At 51.7% G+C, this 16,444-nt stretch overlaps 1 protein-coding gene across 2 annotated transcripts in view; it reads left to right on the forward strand.

The window, feature by feature from the left end:
* The first annotated feature begins 332 nt into the window (after positions 1 to 332).
* SLC15A1 (solute carrier family 15 member 1) overlaps positions 333 to 16,444 on the forward strand; it is a 49,779-nt gene continuing 33,667 nt past the window's right edge. Inside the window, exons 1-4 of one of the 2 annotated variants that reach the window (XM_025874687.2) lie at positions 333 to 446; positions 15,689 to 15,705; positions 16,113 to 16,194; positions 16,294 to 16,435. In XM_025874687.2, coding sequence (XP_025730472.1) covers positions 443 to 446; positions 15,689 to 15,705; positions 16,113 to 16,194; positions 16,294 to 16,435 — 245 coding nt within the window. In that variant the 5' untranslated portion in view covers positions 333 to 442. Of the gene's footprint in view, positions 447 to 15,688; positions 15,706 to 16,079; positions 16,195 to 16,293; positions 16,436 to 16,444 lie in introns of those variants that run through there. The other variant, XM_073894376.1, reaches the window with a different exon arrangement.

The raw sequence follows: 16,444 nt of genomic DNA on the forward strand, positions 1-16,444 counted from the left end.
TTCTCGGGCCCCGCCCTGACCTGCCGAGCCAGCAAATCTGGGGGGAGGCCGGGGAACCTGCATTTTAACACCCCCCCACCACCACCACCACCAGCGGCCAGTGGACGCTCACGTCGGGGCGTCTCTAGCCCAGGTCCCTGGCCGCTGTTCCTGCCCCCGGCGCTGTGCCCGCCCCCCAAGGGCCTGGGGCGGGACGGGGGAGACCCCGGGCTGGCCCCAGACGGCTGTCCCCGAGCTGGGGCTCAAGGGGCGCTCACCTCTGCTCCCTGCTGGGCCTCCGCCTCCGAGGGTGGAGCCGGGCCGCCCCGCCTGCACACCTCCAGCTGCACAGGTGGCTGGGCAGGGCCTGGAAACAAAATTAAAAGAGCAACACCTTAAAAAAAAAATCCTCTCTCCTGGACTCCCCGCTCGCCAGTCGCCGGGAGCCCTCGGAGCCGCCACCATGGGTAGGTCGCGCGGCCGGGCTGGCGCGGGGTCGCCGGGGAGCGGGGGGGGGGGGCGGGGACCCGGGGTGCGGGGGCTGCGCGCTGGGGCCGCTGCCGAGGGGGCGCCGCGGGGCTCGACCTGGCTGCGACGCTGGTCCCCGCTGTCGCCGGCGGCCCGCGGACTTGCGCGCGGAGCCGGGAGGGCTGGAGCCGCGGACAGGCGCACGTCGTCGGGGCGGGAAGCGACCAGGGGTCAGGAGAACCGGGTCCCGCGGGCTCCGGGGAAGTCACCGGCTCCGATCTCGGTCTCCGCTGTGGGGGCGGAGAGCCCGACGCGGCCAGACTGAGAGGTGGCAGGAATCAATGCCGTCACCTTGACCTGGCCTCCTGTTGGGAATCCTCGGTCCTCGCGTTCCCAGCCTGTGGGCTGGGAGTGGGCTTGAAACTGGCCGGGGTCGCGCACATGATGGCAGGGCCCCAAAACTTCCATCCATCCGGTGGGCGCTCAGTGGCTGCCTTGGCATCTCCCTTGCCGGTGGTCTGGCCAGGTGACCCTGCAGCTCCGGTGGGAGCCCTACCTGCCCCCCTCCCCCCGCCCCGGGAATTGGAGGCCCTTGGTGGCCCTTATCACCCTGCCACTGTCCTCGAGCTTCAAGAGAAGGCACCCAAGGAGAGTAGCTGGTCCTCCACAGGCATGGAGCGTCAGCAGAACCTCTAGGAAAGAACTTAATCCTGCCTGCTTCAGAATAGACCACGGGGGAGCAAATGCCAAAGCAGAGAGCAGAGCCCATCATCCCAGCCCTCTTCTCCCTTAAGGATGGGGAAGGCAAGTCAAGGGGCTCCCCCTAAGTCACGCCCTGGATGAACCCAGGCAGGCACAAGATGGTCCCATGGTGGAGAGAACCAGGTCTGACTCTGGCCTGCTTGCGCTTCTGTTCCCGGCTACCCCGTACTACCTCTAGGATTTTGCATCAGTAAATTAAACTCTTTGGGCTTCGACTTCCTCAGTCGTTAGAAGTACCGTACCAGCCTCCGTGGTTGTGTCAGGGTGTGTACGAGTGTAGAACCTGGTGTGCCCCGCTGTGACAAGCTCGAATGTCTCACTGTACTGCGATACGTCATGGTTCACACTCGGGACTTCTAGCTGTGGCCACCTGTGCCTTTTCCAGAAAGATGCTACAGCCTCCCTCGGAGATGGAGGTTGTCAGCAGTGTGTGCTTTGCAGGCAGGCAAACTCCTGGGATGGAGTTCTGCATCCTCACCGCACACAGCATTTGCTGGTCTCTCCGTGTGACTTCTCTGGGAGGGGCTCGGAGTATTTATTTGATCTTTAGATACTAAATACCTGAGGAGCATCTGTACTAGGTTTGGACTTTCCTGAAGTATTTCCAACCAGGCTAGCTGTCAACAGCCTGATTATTGATGAATGAACACAGTTAGCTTCTGAAGTGTAGTCCTAAATGAATTGATTCTTTCCAGTTTGCAAATTGGTCCTTCAGTGGTGGCTTTTTTTTTTTTTAAGGTTTTATTTATTTATTTGACAGAGAGATGGAGAGCACAAGTAGGTAGAGAGAAAGGCAGAGAGAGAGAGGGAGATGCAGGCTCTCTGCCGAGCAGAGAGCCTGCTGCGGGACTCGATCCCAGGACCCTGGGATCATGACCTGAGCCGAAGGCAGACGCTTAACCAACTGAGCCACCCAGGTGTCCCTCTTTTTTTTTCAACTGAGATTGGCATAGCATGTGAGTAGCAATATATCCACATACCAGTTTTATGTTACTTAAGTCCTACAGTTTCAATATCTAAGTTTTGGTAGCAAATAAAACATTATGTTTTAAAGGATTTTTTTTTTAAGATTTTATTTATTTATTTGACAGAGAGAGGGACACAGCGAGAGAGGGAACACAAGCAGGGGGAGTGGGAGAGGGAGAAGCAGGCTTCCCGCCGAGCAGGGAGCCCGATGCGGGGCTTGATCCCAGGACCCTGGGATCACGACCTGAGCCAAAGGCAGACCCTTAAATACTAAGCCACCCAGGTGCCCCTAAAAGGTTTTTTTTTTTTAATAAAATGTAGCAGTAACTTCTCCTCTTGAGAACAGATCTTTGGCACTCAGATGGTGCCAAAATTGCTTTGGATCCCCCCATGACTGAAGAAGGAACACCTGGGATGCTCGGTGAACATGTCGGGGGGGGGGGAGGAAGCCAGGCAACGGGTCTTAGAGACATGTTTGCTTTGAGCTGATTTTATCCCATGTGAAACCGGAACTAATTTTTCACACCAGGTTCTTTTGCTGGCCCTGGGAATGGGGAGCAGAAGTTGGGATGGAATAGGAAAGTGAGAGATGCAGTAAGAGTCAGAATTATACCATTTATTAGACTCAGTAACACAGCAACAAGAATCCACAAGAATAAACTGAATGAAAAGTTGCTTTGGGCATTTCGATGCATAGCTAAACCTGGCTGCAGTATCCAGTTAGAATCATGAACTGCAAACCCTTTGCTTTAAAGAGGGGTTGGCAAGCTTTTCCTGTAAAGGGCCAGATAGTAAATATTTCCAGCTTTGGGAGGTAGCATAGTCTCTGGCAACACTCAGCTCTGCCCTTGTAGTGCAAAATATATAAACACACGAGCAGAACTGCGTTCCAATAAAACTTTATGCATGGGCACAGAAATTTGAATTTTATGTAATTTTCATGTGTCATGAAATGGTTTTTAAAAATTGTTCTTCAGTCATTGAAAAACATGGAAACCATTCTTAGCTCGTGAGCCATAGAAAAGCAGGTGGTGAGCTGGACTCGGCCCGTGAACCATCGTTCGCCTAGTCTTGCTTTAAAGTCTGGGTGTGCCTATCAGAGTCAGGCATGGAGAGGACGCTGCCTTCCCAAGAGCTGTCTTGTGGAGTTAGGTTTCCGAATGGCACAGAACCTCTCTGGTGAGGCTTTTGTGGGGCTAGGGATGCTTTTGCTGAAGATTTCAAATACCCAAATATCCAAATATCCAAATATCTTTCTCCCTTCACCCCATTTCCCTCCCTTACCCAGAGCTGAGCAAGAGTCTGCACTAAAGTTGCTGCTCTTGGAAATTACTTCCCGTATTTCACTTTGAAAATGAAGTATGAAGAGGCTTCAGGTTCTGTGAAACGAGCTCCTGCCTCCCTCTGCCAGAGCATCCAGGCTGTTTTGAGGAACTCATTCACTTAATGAAGGATAGTTGATTATATTCCTGTCCCCCCACCTCTCAGCTTCCTGCTGGCCTTGTGGGATTCTGATGGGTTTTTCCAGGCAGCTTCCTGCCTGAGCATAAAATGATGGACTGGTTTTGAAGGTGCCACAAATCTGGTCACTGAAAAGTTCTTCCACCTTCTTGCTTCTTTCTAGAAGTTCTTGGGTAAACCAAAGAATGGCACTGAAGTCCCAGGGAAGCTAGCAACCTGCTATAGGCTGTAAGTGTACAGCTAGAAGCTGGAGCCGCTCAGAAGGGGGCCTTGGGCAGCTGACCCTTGGGGGAATTGTGGGCCCCTCAGCAGGAAGAGAGAACTTCTGACCCGGGGATCTTTCGGGCTGACATGTCTGTAAGTCAGTGGTCTTCAGTCTTTAGTGTACATCAGGATCACCAAAGTGAGGGCTAATTCCAACACGATGCTGGGCGCCACCCCTCGAGTCTCTGCTTCAGTGGGTCTGGGGCAGCACTCAAGGATCAGCATCTATACAAGTTCCCAGGTCCTGCGGCTGCTGGTCCCAAAACGCCACATGGAGAACCACTGCTGTGAATGACTCTAAATGACAGGCTCTGTTTTTCTCAACCTGCACCCATGCCCAAATATTGCTGCTGTGCCCCACCGATGAGATCGTGGCAGTAAGATCTAGTGCAACCTGGCCCCTGGCTTGTCTGTGATGATCAACTTTGCAGTAAATTAGTAACTAGAATTTGAAAATTAGCTTGTGCAGGCTAAGAATGTAGGGTAGGAAAGAGCAGGAGTGATGAATCCATGTGGTCCAGCTATGGCTGCCGGGGGGGGGGGGGGCGGGGGCTAAGCCTAAATCACTGATAGACACAGGTATTTATTTACCATCCGTCTTGAAGAAACTCATATCCTCGGGGAGCAGGACCACAAACCCATAAACATTTTTCCACACTGAGGGATAGTCGAGGTAAATAAAGTACCATTGGCTTTATGGTGTCTTGTCAAAGCTGGAGGATGCGCCGTCTTCATGCTGAATTTTTACCTAGTCCTTCACACCTGTACAGAATGTCCTGGCTGGAATTATTCCAGGTTTGATTTATTTGGATTTTTTGATTAATACTTTTCCTGCTGCCCTTTGAATTACTGAAGAACAGGGAGCACAGGAGGGGTCCCTCAGCTGGCTAGTTCACCAGTGAGAGGGACAGCCGTCTGTTTTCCAGGGTAGAGCTGCATACGGCGGGGGTGGCGGGTGCGGGTGGGGACAGGCCCCCCAGCCAGCCGCGCTCATACCTCTCCGGGCTGTGGCAGGTCTCGGACACAACTGCATCTCGATCCTATACCTGGCAGGAGAGAAAGTGGGTAGGTGTCCCAGGTGAGCTGATGAAGGGTATAAAAACAAGGGTGGACTCTGAGGAACGTTTCACATTCTTCCGTGATGATAGTAAAAGAATAAGAGCAGTGTTATCTGCAAACGAATGTGAACCACTGACTCAGAATCCTGGGGTTGCAACATAAAGAACCCAGGAACCTCTGTTTTGTAACTTCGTCTCTTGGTTTCAGAGCCCAGGAATGTATCACTGAGGAACCTGGATGGTGGGGTCATCTCATGGGGTTGCTGTGAAGGGGGCCAGGTCAGACAGGCCATGCACTGCCTCTGCTCGCCGCCAAGCCTCAGAACAAGGGCAGCTACCCTCTGCAGGTGGCACAGAGTTAAAGGACAGTCTCAGCAGCCAGAAGGTGGCCCCAAAGGGAAGGGATAGCATCTTCCACAAACTTTCTGGAGAATGAGGAAGATCTAGTTCCTCTGAGCCTGGACACCAGCCAGGGCCCCCCACGGGGCTCCTGAAAGGAAGCCTGTCATTGAAGAGGGTGTAGAGCCATCCACTTGTTGTGTGGGGAATGTGTGAAACTGAGCACATACCCAAAGGAAACTGGTCCAAGAATCAGACTTAAGACTGGAAAATTCACAAAATGTACTCCCATAGGAAGACCCATTGAAAGCTCACAGACTAAGCATTTGAACTTCTACAGTCTGCCTCAAGAGGCAAGATTCTATTGTAAGCTCTATCAGGGCATATTAGAAGGTAGACTTGAGATGTTCTTGGAAGAACAAACCTCTTTTCCCAACGCGTCAAAACACGTCAGCTCACGTGGTGTACGAGTTTCCTGTGGTTGCTGTAACAAAAGTATCACAAACTGATCGTTTAAAACAGCAGAAATGTAGTCTCACAGTTCTGGAGGCTGGAAGTCCAAAATCAAGGTGTCTGCAGGGCCATGCACTTCCTGAAGCCTGTAGAAAATCGCCATCTCTTAGCTTTGGTGTTGCCGGCAGACCTTGGCATTCTTTGGCTTAGAGGTGGGTCACTCCAGTCTCTGTCTTCATCATGAGGTGATCATTTCCCCCACCGCGTGTCTTCACACCACCTCCCCTTTGTGCAGCTCTGTCTTCACATGGCTGTCTTCTCATAAGAACACTAGGCGTGTGGGGTTAGGGACCCACCACTCTCCAACATGACCTCATCCCAACTCATTACATCTGCAAAGACCCCGTTTTCAAAGAAGGTCACAATCTGAGATTCTAGGAAGGACATGAGTTTTGGGGGCCACGATTCAACCCAGTACACGTGGTAATAGAAAATGTTCTTCTGAAAGATGTATGTCACTTATATATGACTTTAGGCAGGACTTATTCTTAGTGTGTAAAGAGGACGCCACTGTGGCTTACATCTTCAGCTAAGGTGCTACAGGTAATGACTAGTATCTTCCCCCAGCAAGACAGATGGATTTTGGGGTATAGCGCTAGTCAATTCTAAACAGCCATCTATTGGGGCACCTGGGTGGCTCAGTCACTTAAGCGTCTCTTAATTTCAGCTCAGGTTATGATCTCAGAGTCGTAAGATTGAGCCCCACTTCAGGCTCCACATTCAGTGGGGAGTCTGCTTCCTTCTCTCTCTTTCCCTCTGCCCCTCCCCTCACTCATCTCTCTCTCTCTCTCTCTAATAAATGAATAAATCTTTACACATATTTTACCATTCCAGAAATTTCTTAGAGATATTCTCGTGATAGGAATAAAGCCATGTATAGCCTAAATATCAACTGGGGGTGGGGGAGGGATGTGCTGTAGATCACTTTGTAGCCTAACTTTACACTTACTGTGATCATAAGCATTTTTTTTCCAGTCATGATCTAACATCTAAGAGCAAAAAACAAAAAAAAAAAACAAAAAAAACAAACTTTGTGTCTAAAATTTAGGATCTCAAATTAATAAATAATAAAATTTAGGATCTCTAACTTAATGGCCTCCAAAACAAACCCCCAAACGTCCAGGAGGTTGGTTCCTTTCGATTTGGTGATACTTGCGTGCCTTTGGCATCGTTCTCGCCTAGGACGACACAGTGTTTCAGGGCTGATGTGACGGACTCGTTTCTGTTGCCTGTTCGGGGTGCACAGTTTGCTGCTGTTCCCCATGCTCGCCGCTCTTGCTTCCTCCTAGAGCCTGCTGGGGGCCGGGGTGTTGGTCTGTCTTACCGCTGGCTTGCGAATAGATCCATTTACTGACTCTCAGCAGGAGAGCGCTGAAAGCAGGACTCCCTCTAAGTTCAGAACAAAGGCTGTTCTTCCAGAAGAAAAGAACGCCCAGGTGTAGATAAAGGACATGGGGGTGGGGGGAGCAAGGGTCACCTTCCTGACACACAGGAAATGCTCTCAGCTGAGTGACCGACCCTGCCCATGCCTGAGGCAGAACTTAGGCTTGGCCCTGGGCCCATTCTGTTTTGCCTAAGAGCTTACTTACATATTAACTCTGCGGCACCCTCTGGCCTGGCCCACTTTCCCTGCAATTGAGAAGTAAACAATCTCTGAGCATATCCAAAGGCGGGTGGCTCCTGGGACCTGGAGGGATCATTTCTTACTGAAGGAGAATGGGAATGGCCCTCAGCGATGCATGTCTGTAATTCTGGAAACAAGATGCTAAGAGTCACCGGTTATTTATAAACCCATCAGGGGTGGCCTCTATGGGCCTCTGAAGCCTAGGATTTTAAACAGTCCCGTGTAGAAATCTTTTTTAAAAAGATAGGAGGCTATCTGTAACCTACAGCACTGGGCCGGGCACCACCAGTGCTCTCTGACTGTCATGGGTTTAATTGTGTCCGCCTCCCAAATTCATAAGCTGAAGTCCTAACCCCTGGTACCTCGGAATGTGACCTTATTTGGAGATAGGGCCTCCACAGATGTAATTCGTTCAGATGAGGTCATGCTGGAGCAGGGGGCCCCCAGTCCAATACGACCAGTGTCCTTATACCAAGGGGACATTTGGACGCAGGCACACACGCAGGGAGAAGACTATGTGAGGATGGAAACAGAGGTCTGGGTAATGCTATCATGAGCCACAGAACGGCTAGGGTGGCCAGTAACCCCCAGAAGCTGGGGAGCAGCCGGAACAGAGTCTCCCTTGCAGTCTCAGAAGGAGCCCTCCCGGCCGAAGCATTGGTCTCAGCCCCCGGCCTCCTGACCGTGGGAGGATACGTCTCCGTCGTTTTAAGCTACGCTGTACGGTAAGCTAGAGCCCAGACTCAGGGCTGCCTCCCTCAGTCCTGACGGTGGGGTCCCCAGGCTGAGGGAGGAGGTGTCGGAGGCCTGGCTGCTGCCTGGTTAAAGAGACGAGGCTGGGTGTCACTCACTCAGTGAAAGACCAGCGGTCCCGGTCCCACAACAAGGGGGTGACACGGTTGTGAGCCAGATACAGCTAAGTGACTTTATACCCTGTGTCTGTCTGCTCAGCAGCTGGGCTCACGCCTCTGGCCGGTGTGGCATATATGGATACGGGATCACCAGCACCCCCAGACTGAGCTGGTCCCCGCGGTGGCACCATGCCAAAGTCACTTAATAAGACCTACACGATCCCATTAGCCCTGGTTTCCCTGTGTTGCTAAAGTAGCTTCATGCAATTAGGGTTCAGCAGATGTTCCTAGTTCTCAAAGGCCCAATGATAACTCATTTGTTTTCCGCAGGGGTAACTTGGTTAAACCCCTTGACGTTCTGAAAACCTTACACCAGTGTGTTCTGGTGATGGCGCTGTTTGCTGATGGATCAATGGAAAAGTAGACTGTCCCTTAGTGGGGAAGACAGTATTTGTGGAAAAGTGGCTATTTCTATAAAAACAACAACAACAACAACAAAACACCCAGTAGAAGGATGGGCAGGGCACTGGCCACAGACATGCAGGAGGTACCTGGCGGGAGGGCCCGTGGGGCTGGAATGTGGCCCGTGTCTCATTGCCAAGCAGGGCATCCAGCCAGGGACACCTTTTCTTGTTGGACCCACGCCGCAGTCCGCCAGTCAAGCCATACCTCCTGGGGCAGCATCCGGCTTAAATGATCACAGTCCTCCATACGCAGAGAAATACCATACAGGCCAGCAGGGGCCCTGAGGGCGGGAAATGTGGTGACAAAGCCAAGTAAGAAAAATAATGAGCAGGTCGGCCAAGAAACAGCCTCAAGGCGGACCACTCCAGAAACGGGCCTGGATGACAGGCACAACACTTGTCCCAAAGCTGACCTGACAGCTAGGGTGGCCAGTAACCCCCAGAAGCTGGGGAGCAGCTGGAACAGAATCTCCCCTGCAGTCTCAGAAGGAGACTCCAGGGCCAGCCCGTTTAAGGAAAGAAGAGTGCTTCCCACTTCCTCATCAAAGCTAATTGGTCTTTGGAAAAAAACCAATCAAACCAAGTGTGCCACACAAGGCACTCAGCCCCTTCCTGTCCCCCCACCCCCACCCCATGCCTCCTGTCACCTCACCTCAACTGCAGTTAGCTGGACGCATATCCTCCTGGGCTCTTTTTGAAGTGGCGCACACTCGATTTCCTCGCCGAAAAGAGGGGGAGGGATCCTATGATATGTGAGGCTCTGTGACATTGGTTCGGAAGTCAGAACAATGGCCCTCTGTCAGGGCAGTTACAAAAAGACTAAAGAAATCTAAAAGGGGGCGCCTGAGTGGCTCAGTCAGTTAAGCGTCTGCCTTTGGCTCAGGTCCTGGGATCGAGTTCTGCATCGGGCTCCCTGCTCAGTGGGGCGTCTGCTTCTCCCTCTCCCTCTACCCCTCCCCCTGCTCTCTCACTCGCTCGCTCTCTCTCAAATAAATAAATAAAATCTTAAGAGAGAGAGAAAAATATAAAAGGAGGAGAGAGTATCTGGGAGGCCAAGGGGAGGGGTGAATTGCTAAATCCTAATGGTGCTGGGATGCTCTGAAGGAGCCTGTTGCCGAGAGAGAATTAGAAGTCGTGGGCCTTGACCGCCTGGGTGGAGGAAGATGGAAGTCAGATCCCGGAGGGCTTGTTATGCTGTGCTGAGCGGCAGGTCTGACCTTACAGGTAGCAGAGAACCAGGCAGGTTCAGGAGCCATCCTGAATGGCTCCATCTGGGGAAGCTCAGGTCCCCTGCGGTGAAAGGGAGACGGGAAAGGTTGAGACAAACATCTACTTGTCTCGGTCATCCCGGTGAACAATGAACGGAGTCAGAATCATATCAGAGGAGCTGATCACCTGGCCCGGAGCCACCACTTAGGGTGCACACCTTCACACCGGATCCTTTCCTTGACTGCTCCCCAGCATCGCTCTGGAGCAACAAGGGGCTCCCAGACTGTAGAGCGTCAGCACGAGGCGGGCTTGATCACATGCAGACGGCCGGGCCTTACACGGGGAGTTTCTGATTTGGTAGGTCTGGGATGGACCCGAGAGGGCACATTTCTGACGGTTCCCAGGAGCTGTTGCTGCTGGGCCAGAGACCACACTTTGAGAACCACTGCAGTGGGGAATTAAACACGATCGTGAAACCCCTACGACTGCATGCATGCCGAACACTGTAGTGCTGCCCGTTCAAAAAGCAGCTTAATTGAAAATCAGTGCTTGCCCCCGTGGCTTGTGTTTAAGAAGATTGGCTTTCTTCGGTCCACAATTTGCTAATCCCTGTGGCCTGATTTCCCAGGACGATGTCATAAGGACCTTCTTGCTTTGAGTGTGAGCAACCCTAGAGGGGACTGCCTCTACTTTGAGAGCCCCTCTCAGCCCTGCCAGGAATCCCCCATCACAAATTCTTGCCCTATATTTTCATCTTAAATCAGCCCGTTCCATACATCCGTCCACACTCCCCAGCCGTCTTCATGGGATGCAGCGAAGAGCAAAGTTCATTTCATTCCTGCAGATCTGATCTTACTAACCAACTTGCAAAGATGCTGTCAGCATCTCTAGGTGAAGGAATGGCGGGCCAGAGGTTAAGTGCTTTGAATCTTTAAAGCCACATGATTAGGAAGGGTGTCCCAAGCAAAGGCTCAACCTCCTGCTCCCCACGGCCCATGCCCTTCCACCTGAAAGAATCCAGGGTTGATCAACTTAACTCATTTTCCTCCTGGTTTATGAAACCATTTTCAGACCGCCTCATTCCTTGTAGCGTCCCAGGAAGGCATCGTTGGCACTTTACAGGTGGCTCACGGAGAGTAACCTGCAGAAGTTAGCAGAGCAAGTAAAGATTCTGCCAGATCCCATTTAATAGGCATGGGGTTGGACTCCTGAACCCACAGGTAGAAAATGTAGCTAAGGGAAAAAATTATTAAAAAAGAGCACTTTGCGGGCAAATTAAAGTTGCTGGAGGTTTGAGTCTTAGTTCTATGTGAACAGTGAGTGAGCGATAAAGACCTACATGTACAGAGCTTGAGGCAAATCCTTGTTTATTTCCTATTGCCGTTCTTGCACACTACCACAAACTTAGTGACTTAAAATGACACGAATTTATTATCTCGCGGTTCTGGAGGTCAAAAGTCTGCATGGGTCTCGCTGAGCCAAAATCCAGGTGTCGGCAGGGCTGTGTTCCTTCTGGAGGCTGTAGGGGACAGTCCGGTTCCTTGTCTTTTCCAGCTTCCAGAGGCTGCCACATTCCTTGGCGCATGTTGGCCTCCTAGAAATCACCATCACTCCAACCTCTGTTTCCTTCTTCACATCTCCTCCTTTGACTCTTTTAAGGACCCATGTGATTACACTGGGGCCACCACATAGTCCAGGATAAACTCCCCATCTCACGGTCTTTACCTTAATCACATCTGCAGAGTCCCCTGGCCATGGCAGGTAACACATCCACAAGTTCCAGGTGTTAGGACATGGACATCTTGGAGACCACTGTTTCTGCCTGCCATGCCATACAGTCCTAAAAGCAATACATAGCTTTTTGGCAATACTCCCTCAATTTCACTCTTGGTGATGATGGGGAGGAGTTTCCTCTCTGCCTAAAGGTAAGAGCTGCTCAGACCGCAGCAGATTCTTCATTCCTTCCAACATCCCAAGTCCAAGTCCTAGAAATGCACTCTTCACGCCCATCATGATGCTGAGAGAATTCTTAATTTCTAGGTCATGAACCATTACAGTTAGAATTTCCACCCCTAAATGGTTCAAAATATGGTATGTGCTATGTTAGATAGTAGGAAATACCTTAATGAAGAGATTTCATTAAGTAGTGGGAAATTATTAATAGACTGTCTTTCTTGGTTTTGCCTGCTCTCCCTCCAAGTCAGTAATCACAGAAATGTATAATGTACACTTATTTTATTAAATTCTTTAGCCAAAAGAAAGACAAAAGGGCCTGCTAGGCCTAGAGTAACAACAGGAGCCAAGGTTGACTTTGTGCCCAATACTGGCACGCCTGATTCTAAGCTGCTTTATTTACTCCGATCAGTAGTTATATCCAAGTGACCCACGGCCGGTGCTAGGACCGCGGACCACTCAAATGCGCTGATTAGGTTTACTGTCAGGATACGGACATATAAGGCTCAACATACACGCCCCTTAAGCTTTCTCAGAGAGCTATCCTGTTGACACAGATGTGAGATAAGAAATGCTGACTGCATTATGCATCCGCCAGATAGCTCTGAATTCTGCAGCAGAAGAGGTTAGCAACCTCTGCCCCGCAACAATCAAAGTTGCTCTTTGGAATGCGCACTTTTCAGAAAATAACAAGCTTCCTGGGTGATGGCCGGGTACTAAATCTAGGATTTTCTCCTGGGTGAGCGTAGGGATTTCATTTTCCATTACGTAGTTCTGAGTGTGATGGTTGTTGTTACAAGACCGAAGCTCTCTTTTCTGTAACCGTTTATGTTTGAAGTAAACAAAATCTTTACCATTATTATTTGGCAAACAATAGGTGATAAACAGCATTTTTCAAAAAAATGATAGGTGTGGGGCGCCTGGGTGGCTCCTTCGGTTAAATGTCCGACTCTTGGTTTTGGCTCAGCTCATGATCTCTGGGTCCCGGGATTGAGCCCCACATCGGACTCTGCGCTCAGTGGGGAGTTGGCTGGAGGATTCTCTCCCTCTGCCCCTCCTCTCACTATCTCTCTCTCTTTCTCTCTCTCTCTCTCAAATAAATAAGTAAATCTTTAAAAAAAATTATAGGTGCTACCCTGGCCGGATGAAATCTTTCCTGAGGAACCACGTGGAAGGAACAGTTGCAGTAAAAAAAAGCTGTGGGCTGTCTCTGTTGGGTTTGGGACTTTGGCCCTCCCCCCTGCTTTTCTGTCAAGGCCAATGGCAAGGACCGGTCTGAACCCGGTGCAGGCGGTGCTCAGCTTGCTTTGTCTGGTCTTTGGGAGACAATAGTGAGACCACATTATCTGAAGCGAAAGCTGGCAGCGCATCGTACGGCCCTGCTGTTTCCTCTAGAAGACGGGGCGCCTCCGCAATGAAACGGGCTGCAGATACCACCACCAGGCTCGTTTGGGGGCAGTTCTTCAGAAGCAGGTGTTCCTGGCTGGGTCTTTTATTCCACTGGAGAATAGCAGTCCCCAGTCTGCCGATGAAAGCTGGTTTGTGGGCTGCACCGGTCGTGGGCCCATCTGGACACAGAAGGCGCCCTCAGGGTAGGACACACACACACACACACACACACACACACACACACACACAATTTAGAAAAGGCTGGGGGAGGGGCACAGGAAGTCACAAATGTCCGTGTAGGTGCCCAGAGTAGTGGCCTCGGTGGCCACCCACAGGAAGTGGTTCAAAACTGACCAAAACCAGGAAGGAGAGTTGTGTGAGGAGGGCCTACTTCAGAGGAGGTGCGACTGTCCCTTGGATGCAGCCGTCTGAGGGGACGCTTGGGGAAGGTGAGGCACCAGGCCTGGCCTGGGGGCTTCGCCCTCGGAACTGTTACAGCAGTCCTGTGAGGGGCATGGCGTTGTCCCCCTCTGAGAGGTGGGCTGTTCGGAGGGAAGCTGGGCCCACCCCTGGTCACAGCCGGAAAGCAACATGTCTGCCCCCGGGCCCACATGCTTCACCTGTTGCCTCTCAGAGCAGCCCCTTCCCACAAGGAAGTCTGACTGGGGAGAAAACCAGGCTCTTCGTGTGGAGGAATCTCCTTCCAGAACTTTATATAGATGGCAAGAGTGGGGCCTGGAGCCCCAGGAGGCCAGGACAGGTTATTTCCCACCTTAGGACAAGGACTGAAATAGCACCACTGCTCTGGAGAGGGCAAAAGTAGTGTGTGGTGTGAGGCCAGGGGGCCGTGCTGAGCTGGGGAAGTGCCCATGCCCACTGCACAGCGTGACCAGAATCAGGAAGCGGGGCCCCGGCCCGCGAGGTGGGTGGCTGGGGGCCTCGACCACCACAGGGGTCTGGGCCAAGCGCGGCGTTCCTCAGGCAGAGCTGCGGTTTTGTTTCATGTGGGCTGGGGCTCAGGGCCGGCACATAATGAGAATATGAGGGGACAGGCCAGCTTCTGTATTTGCTCCCTGCTCTGGACGGCGGGCACAGAGTGTCTCTGCGGTGCTCGGGGAAGTAATATAAAACCTACGTATGGAGACCAGTCAGGCACGCCTGTGGGTGGTTCTCGGGGCGAGGGGGCCCCTGAACCAGCGGGGACATCACTGTGGGACCTGTGAGACATGCAGACTCAAGGGGCCACCCCCCCCACCTGCGGAGTCAGCAGCTATGGGTGTGGGGTTCGGCAACCTGCTCTCTCAAGCCCTCCAGTGATTCTGAGGCACACTGAAGTTTGAGGACCATTCTTTGGGGTCACTGATTCGTAATAGAGGCAGGGAGCGCTCAAGGGTTCCCCCAAAACAGAGGACTCTAAGATCTGGGCAGTGGGGGGTGGGCACAGCATGTGACAGGCACTGGTAACTACAGGGCAGCGCTTTGGGGCGGGGAGCCGTGCCTCGAGACAGGTTATGGGTCAGCTCTTGTCAAAATCCAGGTGAGACCAGAGCAGGGGCTGGGCCGGTGCGCATGAAGGGTATGCCTAAGATCCAGAAGGTCGAGTCAACGGCCCTTGGTTTGCACTGGCTCACGTGGATGCTCACCTTGTTTCTTCTTGCGCTTCTAATTCCCTCCTCTGACAATAAGGCCCTGCTATGCGGTAGGTACTGGAAAAGATGTTGGGGATGGGGAGATGGATACCCCTAGAGGGGAGGCAAAAATATGGACCATGGCCCTCCGGGAGCTCAGGGAGGCAGACAGGGCTCTGTGAAGGTCATGCCGTGACAAGGTTGACGGCAGGTGTAGGAAGGGGCCGGGGCACTCCTGACACAGGAGTTACGCACGGTCTTGGGCATTAAGGACTCCGGGTGGGCGCCCGGAATAGCTGGGAATCACGGGAGCCCTCTGTGCGTGGGGAATGGGCTGGAAGGAAGGCCGTCACAGGTAAGGGGAAAGGTGGGTGAATCCTGTGTTAGGCATCCTGCAGCATTTCATATTTCCCTCACTGAATCCTCACCAAACACCACTGACCTCGTGAGATCATAAAGGGCGTGCAAAAACGTTTGGATTTCCTCCTGCGGGCAATGAGCAGCCTTTGAAGTGTTTTAAGGAGGAAATGGTTTTGGCACCATGCTCGGAGCCTCTGACTCTCAATTCTGACCGCAATGAGAGTGGCCTGAAGAGCTAAGTAAAAGAAAATCTGATGCCAGGCCCCACTCACCAGAGCGGGCTAGAAGTTTCTGGATAGCACATCTGTCTGCCCTGAGAAGTCAGAGGGTCTGAGTGCGGGCTCAGCAAAAAGTATTTTAATTACTTGACTTTAATAGTGGCGTTTTGGTTTTCTTTCAGGAATGTCCAAGTCATGGGTGAGTATCCTTTTTTTCTTCTCTACATAGCTTCATTTGGCAAACCTCAGGCTGTTCTGCTCCTAAACATTCACAGCTGTGCTTCCTTCACTTATCAGATGTCTGTCATACGCGTCAATCAGTGCGGGGACAGTCCTGAGCTTCTGTGGGAAATTTTTTCTCTTGAGGAAATGCTAGTATCTAGTCCTTCTCGAACGAACGAGAAGACTGGGTGCTTTATTTCATTGTTGTCTCTGTGTGGCGTGTAAGGGAATAAACATTTTTGAACTCTAGATTCCACGTCTGGATAGTCGGTCAGTGGCAAGTTACTAAATATACACCAGCTACTTTCCGTGCCATTCACATTCATTTGTGAACGTGGGCCAGCGAGGAGCATGTTTCACTCCTACACTGTTTCCTTTTGTCAGAATTGCTTTGGCTATCCCGTGAGCATCTTCTTCATCGTGGTCAATGAGTTCTGTGAAAGATTTTCCTACTATGGAATGAGAGGTAATGTGTTTCACCCTCCTCCCCTCGAGTGCAGAGCCTGAGTTACCACAGCTCCTAACTTTGTCTCCCCTCCCTCCCGCCCTTGCCCTCTGCAAAAAGCACTCCTGATTCTGTACTTCAGCCGGTTCCTCGGATGGGACGACAATCTGTCCACGGCCATCTACCACACGTTTGTGGCTCTGTGCTACCTGACGCCAATTCTTGGCGCACTGATCGCTGACTCCTGGCTGGGAAAGTTCAAGTGAGTGTT

This window comes from Callorhinus ursinus, unplaced genomic scaffold, assembly GCF_003265705.2.
Source record: "Callorhinus ursinus isolate GAN/ISIS: 27379988/994484 unplaced genomic scaffold, GSC_fseal_2.0 scaffold7, whole genome shotgun sequence".
Classification (NCBI taxonomy): Eukaryota; Metazoa; Chordata; class Mammalia; order Carnivora; family Otariidae; genus Callorhinus; species Callorhinus ursinus.